An 18014-nucleotide genomic window follows, 5' to 3' on the forward strand; every position below is an offset into this window, starting at 1 on the left:
TTTGGTAGCTTTGGTGCAAACCAAACGAAAAAGTTTTAGATCAATCATCTCTCAAATCAAAAACTCCAATGAAGTTATTCAAATCCAGAAATCAGAAGCCACCATAATTTCAGCACCAATTCTCAAATCAAAAACTCCAGCAAAGCCATTAAAACCCAAAAATCACAGCCACCATTATTTCAGCAACACAACAAACTCAAACCACTATATGAAAGAAAGATGAGAGCCAATGCAATATAATCACAAGGGAAGGATTTTCACCATAAAGGGCAATTTGGTCCTTAGAGTAAATTTGCTCTGACGAGAAAATAATAGCTTCGACAATAACACTGACCTTATATTTTGGTCAAAGACATTCTCTTGATCATCCCTTAATTGGTTCGGACAGGAAAATATTTGAAAATAACACTAGCGTTTGTTTTCTGGTCAATACATTCTCCTGATCATTCTCTGCCGTCTATTATTGCGTGGATGGCAAACTCTGTTTACACGTAAAAGAGCAATGGCTTTCAAACTTTCACATTTTCGACCTCGACGGCCGGCTGAAAGGACGTGCAAATGTGCAATGCTACAAGTTTTACTTCACGTAGTCTTGAAATGACAAAAAGAGTGGGAAAATCACCGATTCCATAGCAAAACTTTTTCACTAGTGTCAATTCAGCCCCTAACTTTTATTCTAAACCAATTTGATAGCAAAACTTATTTTGCGATTCCAATTAAAGAATTCTATGGCGGCGCCACCATTTACATCGATCTAACTCCTAATTGGTTAATTAAATAGGAGTATTTTGAAAATGTCACTCATGAGACTGCAATAAATTAAGTAAATTGTGTAAAAAATCACAATATTAAACTTTAAAAAGTTTTATCTAGTGATTTTTATACGATTTCAAAGTTTTATCTGGTTGTTTTTTACACGATTTACTTTTTATTACAGTTCTGTGAATAACATTCCCATAATATTCCTGTTTAGTTATTAAATTAGAAACCAGATTAGTTTAAATAGTGATTTCAATACGGAGGTCCTTAATTGGAACTGTGAAATAAGTTCAACTATGAAATTGGTTAGAAATTAAAATTAGGGATTAAATCGGCACTAGTAACAAAGTTTAGGTATGAAATTGACTATTTTACCCAAAAAGAATATGTGAAGTCTTGTGTTGACTTTTTGGCCGTCATTTCTTTTGATTTTGCTTCCTCTTTCTCTGCCTCCCATGGTATGAGTACCCAAAGCTGAGCCATTTTTATTTGGATTCACTATTTAAAATTATTTATTAGGTAAACGGTAGCTTAAAATTAAGAACAATTTTTTTAATACGCCATTAGTGTAAATGCTAAAAAAAGTATTAAAGAACATTATCAATCTTCTTAACAAACTTGCGTACCATTGACTGGAAAAAAAGTGTTGGGCAAAACCCAAAAAAAAAAAAAAATCAATTAGTCATACAGGTTACGACTGAAGCAGTTTCACATTAACAACACTAGTTACCTACTGTAGATCAAACATGAACATGAAGAACAAAATCCCAAATCTATCTCAGCTGTGATTCATTGATTGAAATCCATTGTGTACCAAAGATATACCTGAAAATATAGTAGGACCTGCACAAATAATGCTGCAGTAGCAGTTTATTCAGGAATAGGCCAATCCTCTCTGAACTGTACAAACAAGCTAGTTCAAGAAAAAACTAACGACGAGTGATCAAAGCAGAAGTTCAATGGGATTTCGGTCATCAAGTCTCTGTTTCATGATTCTGATACTTGCGTTCAACCAGTCACAAGGCACTTCAGCGGCAAGACATTTAGGAAACGAGACTGATCTCCTTGCACTTCTGGACTTCAAGGATAAAATTTCACAAGATCCAAATGGAGTCCTGAGGTCATGGAATAATTCCCAGCACCATTGTCAATGGCAAGGAGTCACTTGTGATGGCAAACACCAAAGAGTTTCAGGCTTGAATCTACTCGGACAGGACTTGTTTGGATATGTATCTTCGCATATAGGTAACTTAACCTTCCTGAAGTTCATTAACCTTAGGCACAATAGATTTTATGGTGAAATTCCCGAAGAAGTTGGACAATTAACACGGTTAAGATATCTTAATCTCACAAATAATTCATTTGGAGGAGGAATTCCAGTAAACCTTAGCCATTGCATACAGCTGAAGGTCATTGATGCATTACTGAATCGACTAGTCGGAGGAATCCCATTTGAGCTTGATTCACTAAAGAATCTTGAAGGACTTTCTTTTGGTAAAAACAATTTGACAGGAGAGATTCCTCGGTCCTTTGGGAATCTTACATCCCTGAGACAAATCTATTTGTCCTACAATAATTTGAAGGGTCCTATACCACAAGAATTAGGCCAATTGACAAGCTTATATTCCATTGGTGTTGATGCCAATTATTTATCAGGTACGCTTCCATCCTCTATCTACAATATATCAACTCTGGCTTGCATTTCTGCATCAAGCAATATACTTCAGGGGAATCTGCCAGCAAATATGGGCCTCACACTGCCTAATATTCAAGATTTTCTTTTGGGAGGCAACCAAATCGAGGGAACTATTCCAGTTTCCCTTGCCAATGCTTTTTTGCTTGAAGAACTTGAGCTTAGTGACAACATGTTGAAAGGACAGGTTCCAACTAATTTTGGAAATCTTCACAATCTTCAGTGGCTAGGTATTGGAGGCAATATTCTGGGATGCAACTCTGCAGGAGACTTGGACTTTATTGCATCTTTATCGAACTGCAGCAATCTACAATCTCTTTTATTTAGAGGAAACAACTTTGGGGGTAAGTTGCCTGCTTTCAAATGGAACTCCTCTAACATGCTGGACCAACTTGATCTTGGATTGAATCAGATTTTGGGAGAAGTTCCATTGTGGCTCAGAGGTCTAAATAACTTATATTATCTGGCCATGGATAATAATTTTTTCTCAGGTCCTATACCAAAATTTTTGGGTAAATTTCAAATGTTGCAGGAGTTGCATCTAGCCAAAAATCATTTTTCTGGTCAGATACCATCATCTTTGTTTAATATCAGCACTTTGTACGGTCTCTACTTGTCTTCAAATGAATTGCAAGGCAGTATACCTCCAATTATTGGGAATTCTCAGCATTTACGTTACCTAGACATGTCGAACAATAAGCTCAATGGCATCATATTTACAGAGCTATTCAGTTTGCTGTCCTCCTTACTATACCTGAATCTGTCAAACAACCTTTTTTCTGGTTCCCTTCCGGGTGAAATATCTAAAATGAGCAATATCTACAAGTTCGATATTTCCCACAACAAATTCTCTGGAGAAGTTCCAGATGCAATTGGACAATGTTCAGACCTGGAATACATTAGTATGCAAGACAATTTTTTCCATGGGACAGTCCCTGCAAAATTGGCTTCTTTGAAAGATATCCAAATACTGGACATGTCAAGAAACAACTTCACTGGCCAAATACCCAAAGATCTCGAGGCACTATTGAATGTGCAATTTGTAAATTTGTCCTTTAATAACCTTGAAGGCAAGGTACCAATCGGTGGAATCTTTGAGAATGCAAGCTTAATATCATTGGTTGGAAATCCTCCTGGACTTTGTGGTGGTATACCTGAACTGCAGTTACCATCATGCCCTGATGAATCAAGGAAAAGAAGAAAGCCTCTTCCAATCAGATTCATATCCTTAATTGTTGCTCTTGGAATTATCTTTGTAGCTTTGGTCTCTTTTTGCATGGTGAAGAGGTGATTTTTGATTCGACGAGGTGGACTGGAGGTCAGAAAGTCTACTTGGCTGAAGAGGTCACCACAATGGAATCACCTGTTCAAGTTACAAGAAGAGGGGGGGGGGGGGAATTCCCCGGTGTAGCTCCGAAGCTTAAGTTAGTAAATATAGGAATAATGTGGGGAGATTAATAGTAGCCTTTTTTACCAGAGAATTTGCATCCCCCTTCTCAGTGGAAGCTCATGCTATTTATACAAGACAATAGAGAGAGAGAGAGACTGCGGATGTAGGTCCCTAGAAATTTGATGTGGATAGCGTATCACAGCGATTTTACCGGACCCTGCGAAGGGCAGTGTGTCAGAGTAACCGCCAGTCATACGTCAGCGTGCATCAGAGGTCACATCCAATACTTTCCCAGTTGTCCAACCTTTAGGCATCACCTCGGTGGTGTGAGCTACAGTTCCTACCGAAGTGAGAACAAGAGTCGAAGTCCACGTCGGTCACAAAGATGTCCGAGGTGGAACTATCAGGGATCTGACCCGCGGGGTGTATGGGCCTTCGGGATACCCGAGCCGATTTGACCATCCTCACATGGTATATTGCAGAAGAAAGACAAGGAATTCATCCATGATACTGATAGAAAATTTCTCAATGATTATGATGTCTTACCGTGAACTCCACAAAGCAACAGAAGGGTTTTCCCATGAGAACCTGATTGGTTCAGGAACTTTTGGATCAGTATACAAAGGAATATTAAACTCACAAGAACAAAGATCATTTGCAATTAAGGTCTTTGACCTCCAGAAAAATGGAGCTTCTAAGAGTTTTGTGGCTGAGTGCAGAGCATTAAGAAACATGAGACATCGAAATTTGGTTAGAGTAGTAACTTGCTGTTCAAGCCAGGATTATCAAGGAAGGGAATTTAAATCTCTGATCTATGAATTTATGTCGAATGGGGATCTGGATACGTGGTTGCATAACAGATCAGATAACACTTTGAATTTGCTTCAAAGGTTAAATGTTGCAATTGATGTGGCTTCTGCACTAAATTATGTTCATAATGAAGCTGAAACTCCAATCGTCCACTGTGATCTAAAGCCGTCTAATGTCCTTCTAGATGAAAACTTAATCGGTTGTGTCGCTGATTTTGGATTGGCAAGGCTTCTCCAAGAAAAAGCTAACAATACTTCCAGTTCCATTGGCATAAGGGGATCAATTGGTTACGCAGCTCCAGGTATTAATACTGGTTCAATTTGCCCAAATTTCTAGATAAATATCATACGTGAGCTGCAAAACTGTTAGGAAAATGCACTCAAGATTGCTTTGCTTTGATACGTTTGGGATCACTTTCGTTAAGGAAATTTTGCCCCGACTATTAAATCAAACTCCTTCATGGATACAACAAAGCTTTTCCAAGTTGATTTTGTTCTTGAAGAGTCTTATATTATTTCGTAGACTTAACTGACCATTTTGAACTTCTTTTCTACATTAATATGAGTGCTAAATTTGCCCTTTCTAAGTCCACTTTGACACTGATTATCTTGTAGAGTATGGGATGGGAAGCCAAGTCTCAACTCTTGGTGATGTATATAGCTATGGAGTACTTTTGCTGGAGCTGCTAACCGGAAAGAGACCAACGGATGATTTATTCAATGATGGATTTAATCACCATGATTATGTCAAGATAGCACTGCCACAATTGTGGAAGATTGTGGATCCCTTGCTTCTTCGAAGAGAAGCAGAAAATTATCAGTCTGAAATTGTGCAAGAAGGAGAAGGGGAAGATAAAATGAATCAACACCTTCTCGCTTTGTTCACCATTGGACTTTCATGCTCTTCACAAGTACCAGGAGAACGAATGGAGACAAAAGATGTTGTAAATGAATTGACTAAAATCAAGAGTGGTTTTTTTCCTGATTTTTATTATGGTTAAATACATTAAAAGTTTAAAACTCCCAACTGTACAAGTTTTGTAAGCACTCAAGCCGAGTTTGATATTTTTGGACCATGGTACCTTTGCTATGTTAATTATATTTGTTCCTATTTCCCTTTTTCTCTTTTCTTCTTCTTCATCGTTCTTTTCTTTCTTTCATTTTTTCCCCTTTTGGTTTTCATTCATGCTACTACGTTTCTTTCGTTATTGTTATTGGAATGGTTAATCTATTTTATTTTTATTTTCCTTTAATATTATTATTTAGTTTCACTGTTAATAAATTGTTGACAAACTCTGCCATATTACAAAATACTAGATGTTTTCTTACTAGTTAGTAAGAGACATGTGAACATACTAGAATTCGCATAAATTCAATTTTTATGTAGTAAATTGTAATAAACAAGATCAACTACTAGTATTGTTTTAATTTTCACTTTTTACTATCTATAGATGATTAAAAATTACTTTTTATTACCCATTAACCTTTTATGAGGACTATTAAAAATTGATTATTTTGTAAATTTTAATATGTTAATGTTAAACAAGTGTTTTTTATATCGGCAAACACTGTACATGAGAAGGAAGGGATGCTAGCTCCAAATTTTATTAAAAGCTAAAAGACAGGAATATAAACCTAACTTCCAAAACTTACATGAATTAACATGAATTAATTTGAAGATTTACAATTATCAATTGATTCAATTCTGAGTTCTCTTTTTGCTAGCCTAGGAAGATTTAATGTTAAATATGTGCTGCACGAAGGTATATATAGTTTAGAATAATGTTATCGGTTCTGATGGTGTTGCGGATGGTTCGATGCCTTATGCTGCTTGGAAATGCACGTCTGATTTGCTCGGTCCTTCAACTGGTATGTCTGGAAGCATATGTTAGGATATTCATTTTTTAAGTGTTGCTTTCATGAAGAATTTGTGTAGCTGTAGAAACTATACCTGCTGAAACATCAGAAAAATGTTCCTTGCTTGCAATTGCTTGGGATCGAAAAATTCACCTGGCTAAGTTGGTGAAGTCGTAATTATGAGTATATGCAAAATGGACTCTGGGTTGCCCGGCAGTGGGTGCGGCTTGGTTGGATGATCAGGTTATCTTGTTCTGGATTTTGCATTTGTTATTCTAAATAAGTATGTAGATCATTCACTTGCATCATCAGAAGACAGATTGTATATTGATATTTGGTGGTATATCTTATGTTTCACTTTTGGTTTGTAATTAAGCTTGAATTATTAGTTGAATTGTAGAACTCCAATGCTCATATGGAGGCTTGAATGGTTATTTTGAGAATTTGACGTAGTGAATGTAGTGAGTCCTGGTAAGAATTGGGCAGGCGGTCCGTCAAACCCTTGGGTATGCCCTAGGAGGAGGTGGGGTCGTCACAAGGTTGCCAGCTGAGTTGTTAATGATCAAATAACTCATATGGAACTCATTGGTTCATTTAGCATTTTGCTATTATTCTCAAACTTTTGTTATTGCCTAGACACCCGAGATACTTATGTTTACATGATTTTGTGCACATTGTTGTTCATGTATAAAGTAAAGATCATGTAATCCATTAAGTTGGATCCTGAAAACTTATATGAAGTTATTCATAAAGTGGTTTTAAAGCACTTGATTAGAAAGTATAATACATGGAAGGAAGTGTTTGCCATGAGAGAAAAACTGCCATGATTCATGTATTATTATTTTCTGATTAAGCAACTGTTACATAATTGTTGAATTTGGTGAGTGACAAACAAGACTTATGGCCATTTTTAAGTTACTAGTCACTCATAAGCTATCTGACTATTCCATGTAAATCAAGTGGGAGAATGTAAGACTTGCCTATTTTAGAGGCAATTGTAAGCCACATGATTTGATTCTAAAGCGATTGATATCCTGATTAATTGATTGACATTTTGTCAATAATTAATTAATATCTTCCATTTGTTAATGATTGATTGGTATTTTCTACTAATTGATATCTTATTCAATCAGTTAACTAATCAAATTTTTAATTAGTTAGAAAAGGTTATGGATTATGGCAAGATTTTCTTGATGGAAGGAAATCCAGAGATTTTGGTATTTGTCAGTAAGGTTCTCTAGCCTAGTCTATAAATAACCTGTGGTATTCCATCAACACACACTCTTTGGTTAGGTATAGGCTAGAAACTCCTTACTCTAATTTCTTTTTCTGCATATTTTTGTTTTGTTAGAATAGACAAGAAAGGGTTAAAAAGACATGGAGGAATCAACATGTGCTTGACAACAATGGTTAGATAAGTTTATTTAGATTTCTACTACGTAGTACATTCATATATACATAATTAGTTTAACATTGGGGTGTTACAAAATATGACTTATATCTAAGTTATTTATAATAATCCAACCCCCATCTTTTTTTCCACTTCATATCTACTTTATTCATTTATTTGTTTTTAACTTGTCTCTAAGTAATGAAGGAGGATTGGGTTGGGTTGGGTGACACTGTGGAAGGAATTGTAAGTAGAAAGGTTTGGATTCAAAACCTCACACTTAAAAAAAAATTATCTCTGAGTAGTCAATGTTGATCACTTGATCCCACCTGTACTCAATAATTCTCCAAACATTTCATAAGCTCTCAGTTAAGATATTTTGGTAATTTAAAAACAATTGAAAAAATTTTATGTTGGTTTAGAATAACTACTACACATGCCTAGTAGTTGATTTAGGTCTAATAGAAAAACTCCGCTTGGATATATAAGGTTCCACTTGTTAAATCACATAGTTAAATGAAATGAAATGAGGCCCTCTTATATCCACATGAAACCTTTTTATTGGTTGGAAAACAACTACTTGCCATGCTTAGTAGTTGTTCCAAATCAACATAAAATTTTCCGTTTCTCTTATACATTTAGAAAAAGAAAATAAAGCTTTTACCATGATTTGCTGTTATTTTCTTCTTAAACCATGCATACAACACTTCTTAAACCATGCATACGGACATAATCTTATAGTTAGAGCATTCTAACTAATATTGTAAAAGCAAAAAGGTAATAGAACGAATAGATATCAAGCTAGATTAGCCTCCCAAGAACCCAAAAAAAAAACAAAAGGTAATAAAAGTGAAGGATTTGGTCTATATATAAAGTAGAAAAAACCCTTTCAAAGTTCAGTTCTCCTCTCTCTACTTTTTCCTTGCTTGTTTCACCTCTCTCTCTCTCTCTCTCTCTCTCTCTCTCTCTCTCTTCATTTTGTTGTTTTATAATAGTATGAAAGAATGAACATAATATTTAAGTCTCAAAGCTATACGGTGGTAAGAAAAATCCTAGTAACAATGATTACAAAACCCTTATTGGAATGGATTGGGGTGTTACAACATATGACTTATATCTAAGTTATTTATAATAGTCTAACCCCTATCTTTTTTCTGCTTCATATGTACTTTATTCATTTATTTGTTTTTAACATGTCTCTAAGTAGTGGGGAGTATTGGATTAGGTTGAGTGGTACGATGCAAGGAATTGTAAGTAAAAAGTTTTGAATTCAAAAGCTCACACTTGAAAAAAAAATTATCTCTAAGTAGTGGATGTTGATTAGTTGATCCCACCTCTACCCAATAATTCTCCAAACATTTCATAAGCTCTCTGATCATTTAATATATTTTAATAATTTAAAAAAAATTGAAGAAATTGTTATATAAAAAATTAGCAAAATTAAAGAAAAAACTGAAAACTAGGAAAGATAGGATCACTAAAATTCAAAGGGGAATTAAAAGATATAAAACAAACGTCTAATTGACTTTTACCCAAAAAAAAGACGTCCAATTGACTTGTCTAAACGGCTGGGTGGGTTGGTCACCCCACGAAATTGTTATCATCGTCGACTTCACCCTGCTGTTGTCTGAAAATACCTTTCTAAGTTTTGAATATGTTCTCATGAAAAACACCGAGACCCTTGTTTGTGCCCAACGAACCCAAAGCTGTACAAACAAATCTGGAGGGCTCATAAACTGGATTTTTTTAATTAAGTATCTTAAATCTGAGTAATTGCAATCCAATCCTATGCCATAAAATCCACTTTCCACAAACCATATAGTACATTGATCCAACAACATTTTCACAAGCTCATCATGCCAAGATGATTTCTTTTTTATTTTTTTGGTTCTTTCTGTTTAAAGGATAATGCTTTTCATTTTTCTTTTTCCCAAAGAAATCATTGGCAACCTTAAAACTCAATGTTAAGGACTTGTGTTGTGGAAAATGGATCTATTGAGGTTAGATGTGTCAAAATGGGTAACTTGGGCAGGTTTGAATTGGGCAAAATGGGTAATGGGTATAAGTAAGTCAACCCATTTATATCCATTTAATTAAATTGGTATAAATGGGTAAGTTAAAAAATGAATTGGGTAACCCAATTACCCATTTATAACCCATTTATTTTAACTTTTTGTAAACTCATTTAAATTCATTTTTGCAAACTAAGTTATCAATTTATACCGCTCTTTGTACCTATCATTAGTTTTAAATATTTACTTATAATGTTCAATAAATCTAATTACCAATTTTTTTTCCATTTATACTCTATGTCGTAAAATTACATATTATTTAATAATTGAATAATAAGAATATAAAAATTTGAACTAAGTACTATAAAAGTTAATATAAAAACTTAATCCAAAAATTTTAAACCCCTAACATTTTTTCATATATAAATTTAAAATTCCATTTTAGAAAGATAAGAAAAAAGGCTAAAACTTATCATAAATTGGTAGTGCTGAAAAATGAGCAAGTTAACAAACTAAGAGAAAATAAAATAATAAGATAAAACCAACAAATAATAATAATAATGAAACAAAAGTAGTTAACATCATGACAAAATGAAAAATCTGAAAAAAAAATGGGTGGGAGAAGAGAATTCTAAATGGGTTAATTGGGTTTGATGGATTACTCAATAATACCCATTTATACCCATACCCATATACCCATATACCCATATAAATGGGTATTATTGGGTAACCCATTTATACCCATATACAAAAATTTAAGATACCCATACCCATCTATTCATGGACGGATATGGGTAAATTTAGTTAAGTGGGTTGGTTTGCCACCTCAATTTGAGGTTGAGGAGAGGATTGGCAAGCTCTCGTGACTCACTTAATCAATTATTTACTCGAAGCAATCCTTGTGTCCTACTTCTAAAATTTTGAATATACCAAACTTGATATTAGTTGCAGCATACCCTTAACTTTATCACTCTTTAGTGCAACTTTAAAAATTACTGAATTAACACTGATTGTTCAACTTTAATTTCGAAGCTCTCTCTTGCATAAACAGAATTGAAACATTAATGAACACAAAAATATATTTAAAAAATTAAAGTATTATTAGAGATGGCAAATGGGCGGGATAAGCAAGATTTAGTTGGGGGATTGTAAAGTATGAGCCTATGCCTAAACAGTCCCATAAAGGCCATGAGACCAATATAAGCGGGACTAAAATGGATTAGACCCATTTTGATGCTGTCCAAATACTTAATAAATCCCATTTTACTTTTTAAAAAAATATTTTGCTCTTGGTTTTTTGTAAACCACACATGGTCATTTTTTTAGGGGTAAAAAGGTTAGATTTCATTTATAGTTAAACAAGTGACCCGATACATATTCATTTTTTCCCTAAAGAAGTAAAATATAAACCGGACCATTTTTTTTTTTTTCTAAAAAGTGAGATCTGACCCAATTTATATTCATTTTTGTCACTAAAAAAATGAGATATAACCTTTTTGTACATAAAAAATGACTGCATGTGTATTATATGGTGATTTCAAGCTAAAAAGTGATAAAAAAAACTTAGATTGAAACCAAATTTTGCTAATTTAAATTTGTAACGAACGTAAAGTTAATATTTTAAAAATAAAGGATAAAAAAATTCATTTGGTGAAATGCACGAGACATTTTGAATGATTTTCCCTAAAAAATATATACTTATCTTTCATTTCTCGCGCAATAATTTCTCAAAACAAATATTTTTTTTGCCGAATTCTACTTACTGTTTTCCTTGACTTATTGGACCCAAAAAATTAACAAGATGGACTGTTCTATGGAAAATCAAAATGAGGTGTGTCTAATCACCAACTTAAAATTTTTTTTATAATACCAAAAAAAGATCATATTTCACATTAATTACAAGCCCAATAAACTTTCTATTAATTTTTTAAGTTTTTCATTCATTTTTATTCTTTTGCTTCGTTACTTTTTTTTTGTTTAATTACTCTTAGTTTATTAAAATTTATTTTACAAGAGATTTTTGCTAACCTTTTTTAAATTTTATCTCAAAATTCCATTTCTTTCCTTTTTATCTTTTTATTTTCCTTTCAATTTTCATCTTTATTTTTTTCTAAAGTTTGCCTCCTTGCAATGCAGCCATCTAAGGCTTCATCCAACAATTTTGCTTTTGATTGAACATTAAAATTATAAATGAAAAATGGAGAAGAAATATGTTTGTAATCTAGAAAAATGTTTTAAATGGAACTGTGGCAGGTTTTAGTCCGATTGCCGTTATTAAAGAGACAACAGCCAGCATAGAATTGGAGTGGTGAGGCTTTCGGGAAGTAAAGGACAAAGGAAAAAAAAAACAAGAGAAAAAAAAGAAATAAAAATAGAAAAATTTAGAATATATGGTACTTTTGGACTACCTAAAAGAATCAAAACAAACGCATCAAATAAATGGATATTACAGTCCCAATCCCATCAAACCCACATCCCAAATTTTCAGAATTCATCCCACCTAAATTAGGTGTGGGCATGGGCATTTAAATGGGACCTGGCCCCTGGGCCTTATTGCTAGCTCTAAGTATTATGCAAGTTACAACTAAATTATAATGTAAAACACAAGCTAAATACTGCAGGAGTTTGTACAGACCCTCAACAGCCTCTTTAAATTTTAAACTATTTTAGAAAAAGACTCCAACAAGCCCTTTTTCTACAAGTTAATAAACTAGGTAAATAAGAATCTACTAGGATATAAAATCACCACATAATATACTTAATAGAAGAATAAGAATTAAAAAAAAGAGTAGCAAAACTAAATGTATTTTTGATAATTATGCAGGAAGCTTCCTAACTTACAACTCATTTCGATTGCTATTTTCTAGAATTTTCGTAGGAAAATGTATTGTAGCAATTTAATGTATATAAAATAAAAAAATAACTGAAAAATATACTCATGAAAAACGTAAAAATTTTTTGAAAAAAATTACAATCCAAACAAGTTAGATTAAATTTGTACCATAAGTTACAGCCACAATTTTAGTTTCATATACCATGAACAACACTGGAATACTTTGTACTGTGTTAAGTTCCAGCCCGCCCCAATTTGCGCATGGCCCAAATTTCACACTTTTTTGAACATCCACTGATGCGGCTTTAGGTAGATACTATTGAACAAGTTTTTTTTTTTTTTTTTTTGGGGAACTATTATTGAACAGGGTTGTGTATTGTCTTAACTATAGATGAAAAGAAAATGCCGAATTTTTATTTATTTTGGATAGGTCAACAAAACTTCAATCAATACATACGCAAACAAACGAGTAAAACAGGCAGCCATTCCCGCCCTGCACCCGCCAATGGCTGCTTCAGAAGCACTTGTCATGGTCACTTTTCTCTGTGTAGTATATATGTCATCAATGGCCTAACTGGTGTCAACAGCTAAAACTACCTCAGAATCATGGCAGACGAGAAGCCCGAAATTCAGATAAGCATATATATATATATATATGTATATATTGTTGTAGTCGAAGTCGTCAACTCAAAAGACAGAAGTTGAAGGGCTTAATTGAAACAATGACCATTTCAAAGGGCCAAAATGGAGTGCGATATTTCCATAGATCGATGGCCAAATTATTATACGTATATAGAGAGCTTCGGCTGCATCCCTCCAATTGGTTAACAAGCTATTGGTATACAGTACCAGACATCCCATACAACTCACCCTGTGAACTTACCATCATCAAGGAGTCATTAAAAGACAATTCAGACCAAAAATCAACGATGAAAACGAAGAAAGCCACCAAATCAGCACCTTTCACCCTCAACGACTTTATATTACCAGCAATTATATCCCCGAGAGAGAAAGAATCCAACTCCCACGCCGACGAAGTATGCACAGCAAGGACTACAACTATGAACTATATAATTGCCCTAAAGCAAACACACGAGAAGAAGCTTAAAATCACTGATCATGAATCATAGCGGACAAAGGACTGAGTTGAACCATCCTCCACAAACAACTCAATACTTGCTAGAACAGCTTAACGTCAAATCCATATAAGATGATAAATATTCTAAAATAGTCGAACAAAATGAAAGATTACAAAACAAAAGCATTCCAACGGCATTCTCCAGCTTCTTAGAACAGAGAGGTCCCCTTTCCCTTCTTATCACCACCAATTTCAAAGTGCTTGCACCTCTGCAGATTATTTTCAAGAGAATGAGTGTTTTAAGTGGAGAGGAAAAGATTGGGGGAAGTGTTTTAAGTGGAGAGGAAAAAATTGGGGGAAGGGGAGAACATTAAAATGAATTGACACCTAAAGAAAAGGGTGAGGAGTTTATGAGTGAAAAAAAAAATCTTAAAAAAGGGGGAAAAAAAGAGACCAACCTTGATAGGGTGCTGTGAAACGTGCTTACAACCCTGGCATTGCAGCCTTAGCACAATCTTCTTTGTAGTTTTGGCCTAGTTAGAATACAAAAACTGAGCCGTCAACTACTGAAATCATCTTTCTAAATAGTCCACTCAAATAAAGACCCACGTATCTCTTTTTTAACATTGTTTTCTTTTTTTTCTTGAAAATTGCAGATCCACACACTAACTAATGAATTTATTCTATGATTATTTAGTTTCCCAAGTCTTCAACCTCATTGTCTTTATCCTGGACATTTATATACTTGAGATCACCATTTTTTTACCTTTTTGTGGAAGACGGGCTTGGTCTGTCCACCATAACCTGATTGTTTGCGATCATAACGACGCTTTCCCTGAGCAGCAAGACTATCCTTCCCTTTCTTATACTGTGTAACCTTGTGCAAGGTGTGCTTTTTGCACTCCTTGGATTTGCAGTATGTCTTCTTTGTCTTTGGAACGTTAACCTGCAAGTGCCCAGGAGTACAACAATTAAATCAGGCATTATAATACAACCACCATGCTAAAATCGAGCACCTGGAATAACTAAATGAACAAAAAGAAAATACTTAAGTTAGACCCTATAATACCACAAACAAAAAGCACAGCAGCAATCTCTGAAATGCAATCTAAAGCTAAATGAGAGAACAGAAGATGCTTAATTAGACCCTCCAATGCCACAAACAAAAAATATGGCAGCAATCTTTCATATGTGATCTTAAGCCACTCAAATATTGAGACAAGTAAAGGTAAACTATACATAGATGCAAAAGTCTGAACTATTCAGGTTTGGGAAAGTAAAATGATATCAAAAGTAATTACCTTGAAAATAAAATCTGAAAATTTGATTTTCCTCCAGATTAAAATATCAAGCTTTGCAGGGAAATTAGTTTACAAAGGTTATAAGACCCCAACCAAAGCATTATCACAGCTCTAATGACAACATTGTGTTTAAGCATTCAAACAGAGACATTCAAGAACAAAGACAACCAAAAACTTACACCTGGGGCAATTTCCTAAAGCAAAATATTTGGCATACCACCTCCAGTCTTAAAAAACATGGAATTCTTTCTACTTATCTATAGGCAATCCATACATGCACACATTAGTGTTCATAAATATATCCATTATCAATTGTTACCACCTAAAAATGCATAGAGGAAATGGAAACAAAGTACATTCATTCTTCTTAGAAGAAAACAAACATAAACTGTAAGACCAAGAAAATTTTTTCACTTCATTTTGACTTCCTATGTAGTCCATTTAAATCTCAGTACTAATGCTAATAAACACCCAAACACATTGTACTATAGCAGTAACTCTTCAAGTTCTTTAAGACGGAAAAATAAATAAAAAGAAGCAATATTAGACATTCAGAAGTCGAATTGCAACAGAAAAGGATACCACGCCGACACCTAAATGTCTTATATTCTTTGTCACTACCCAAAAATATAACATCTCTACAAAAGCATTAACATTTTGGCTTGCAAGTTCACATTTTAGCTATAAAGAATCATTCATCTCAAGAGGCCAACTAGCAGACTAGGAAAACATATTAATGTTTTCAATTTTCCACTCGGAGAACAGATCCATTTTCCACTACAATCTTAAAACATTAATATCACAAGCATCCTTATATTGATTCAAAAATGACAAAAACAATATACAACAAAAATCTCTTCCAAAATCGATCACAACTGTTGGCTAAGCCCACAGCACAAATTAAAATCCTTTCCCAGTGTGGTGCTCTGTTTCTTTTCCTGGATTAAGTAAAAAATCCCAAAACCAACAATAAGAAAATTATGCCGACAAAATGGCATGAAAATATCGAACTTCCTTACGACCAAAAAAAAGAAGCAACAAAAACAGAAAGGCTAGGGCCAAAAAGTTTCCATCTTTTCTCCACTTTGTCAGCTTCTCTGGTTTAAACTATCAACTTCTACAGCAAAAAAATCATCTCCTGAAAACCCAGAAGACCACCAAAATATACAACAAAAACTTACAAAGCACTGGCAGATTAGGCGTTTACCATCTAATTTCCAATTTATTAAATGCTCCACTTTAAACTATTAAGTTCTACCAAAGTTCCCAAAGTTCTTCACAGGAGAACCAAAAAGAACACCAAAATACAACCAAAAAACCATAAATCGAGTAAACGTACAAGACCTAGGAGTCGAATGAAAGCGTAGACAGAGATTAAGGTTTTACCATTTTGGACGGCGGAGAGAGGACGCACAAGAGTGAGCTCTAGGAATTTGGGATTATGACCGTCTGAGAAAACCCTAGCAAATTAAATCTGCGGAGACTGCTTATAACGTAGTAAACTGTTAGGGTTTCTGTTTGAGGGCTTTATTATTGTGGAACGGGCTTTTTTTAATTATGGGCCGGCCAAGTGCTATGGGTTTCAAGGTAGTTGTTTAAATGATGTGGGTCAATTGTTAATGGACCGGCTTTGTGGCTAAGAGAATAAACCTTGGAACATGATGCTTTGAATTTTCTTTTCTTTTCTTTTCTTTTCTTTTTTGCATCAAAATTTTGAGAAAGTCAACTTTTTTAAAGGAATAAATGTAATTGAGAAAAAAGGAATGTGATATTTAATACTCTTATTGTTTTAAATTTGGGTTAGCTTCAAAAACCTTCCTAAGGTTATCTAATGTGATCCAGCACTCTTAAAGTTTTAGAAATCTTACTTAACTCCTTTAGAATTACAATTTGTGTAATGTTGTCAGTCCTTATGCGTAAAAGTAGTATTAACAAATGCATTGAAGGAGAGACATTATATTCTCTTTCCACAATTACCCTTATGCAATTTGATTTATGAATTTTGAAGCATGAAAAAAGCACAAATAAGATAGAATATTAAACTTAGAATATGAGGAGGTGTAAATGCAATAAGTACCAATTCTTGTCCAACTTAGTAGCAAGAAGTATTAAATAAGCAAAAATTTTGAGAGATTGGTTGCAACAAGAAGGGAAATTAAGAATAAGTATTTTGCAGCAAAAAGGCACAAAAAATATTGTCACAAAGAAGGAAATAGAGCAGAAACTTCAAGAGTGGCTACAGTAAAGATGGAGAAAAATATTTTAGATGACATTCTTATTTTTTTTTTTCAGATATTTTAGCTTGTAGGGTTTTTTGCCCTTTTCCTAGCCTTTTGCTATGTGAAATTTAGGAAAACATCGGGGTTAGCATCATCATTTCGACACCTTTGATTGGTACCTGTAGTCACACCATACCAGTAAGGAAGGTAAATGAAAATTTTGAAACTTTACGAGTGCTAGGTGATATTAAGATCAACCTTAAGGAATGCTTATGAAATTAACCCTTATATATATATATATATATATATATATATCTTACATATATAAAGCGAGAATCCGCTTGTGAACAGTGAAAAATGGACCGGTTATATCGTGATTTTTGTGACTTTGAGGGGCTTTTTGGTCTTTTACCATTCAGTGGCAATGGTTCAGCTGGAATTTCACCATTTTGGCAGTCAACAATTGCTGGTGGTTAGTGGGCGGTGGGCGGTCTTAGCTTTCTTCTTTGTTTTGCTAGCAATTGCTGCTGGTTAGTGCCTTAGTGGGCGGTGTCTTGGCGCTGGATGGGAGTGGCTTTGCTGGAAATTCACCGCTCTCCACGTGTTGTTCTTCAACAGCAACAAGTTTAGCGGTGAATTGAGGTAAGATGCAAGAATCACCGCTCGAAAGCTT

General features: G+C 34.2%; 3 protein-coding genes across 3 annotated transcripts; 2 read left to right on the forward strand and 1 right to left on the reverse strand.

The window, feature by feature from the left end:
• Positions 1-1718: 1718 nt before the first annotated feature.
• On the forward strand, positions 1719-3743 carry LOC113777209 (putative receptor-like protein kinase At3g47110). The gene has a single exon (XM_027322244.1). The coding sequence runs from the start codon at positions 1719-1721 to the stop codon at positions 3741-3743; it is 2025 nt and encodes a 674-aa protein (XP_027178045.1).
• A 636-nt stretch (positions 3744-4379) lies between these two features.
• LOC113777210 (probable LRR receptor-like serine/threonine-protein kinase At3g47570) lies at positions 4380-5652 on the forward strand. Its single transcript, XM_027322246.1, has 2 exons — positions 4380-4953; positions 5267-5652. Exons 1-2 carry the CDS (start codon positions 4380-4382, stop codon positions 5650-5652), a joined length of 960 nt encoding a protein of 319 aa, XP_027178047.1.
• An 8021-nt stretch (positions 5653-13673) lies between these two features.
• Positions 13674-16617, reverse strand: LOC113777636 (60S ribosomal protein L44). The gene is made up of 4 exons (XM_027322790.1): positions 16509-16617; positions 14588-14767; positions 14280-14354; positions 13674-14090 (listed from the first exon to the last, which is right to left on the reverse strand). The coding sequence occupies exons 1-4, from the start codon at positions 16509-16511 to the stop codon at positions 14031-14033; spliced, it is 318 nt and encodes a 105-aa protein (XP_027178591.1). The 5' UTR covers positions 16512-16617; the 3' UTR covers positions 13674-14030.
• Between the last annotated feature and the right edge of the window lie 1397 nt (positions 16618-18014).

The sequence above is a fragment of the Coffea eugenioides genome, chromosome 7, assembly GCF_003713205.1.
Source record: "Coffea eugenioides isolate CCC68of chromosome 7, Ceug_1.0, whole genome shotgun sequence".
NCBI lineage: Eukaryota > Viridiplantae > Streptophyta > Magnoliopsida > Gentianales > Rubiaceae > Coffea > Coffea eugenioides.

What these genes read in the sequence shown, in the direction of transcription:
- LOC113777209 (XM_027322244.1), top strand. Translation starts at nt 1,719, where the DNA reads ATGGGATTTCGGTCATCAAGTCTCTGTTTCATGATTCTGATACTTGCG.
- LOC113777210 (XM_027322246.1), top strand. Translation starts at nt 4,380, where the DNA reads ATGTCTTACCGTGAACTCCACAAAGCAACAGAAGGGTTTTCCCATGAG. An exon ending in AATTGGTTACGCAGCTCCAG is followed by an intron (nt 4,954 to 5,266) that starts GTATTAATACTG and finishes ATTATCTTGTAG; the next exon opens with AGTATGGGATGGGAAGCCAA.
- LOC113777636 (XM_027322790.1), bottom strand. An exon ending in AGCCCGTCTTCCACAAAAAG is followed by an intron (nt 14,355 to 14,587) that starts GTAAAAAAATGG and finishes TATTCTAACTAG; the next exon opens with GCCAAAACTACAAAGAAGAT. An exon ending in TTTCACAGCACCCTATCAAG is followed by an intron (nt 14,091 to 14,279) that starts GTTGGTCTCTTT and finishes AATAATCTGCAG; the next exon opens with AGGTGCAAGCACTTTGAAAT.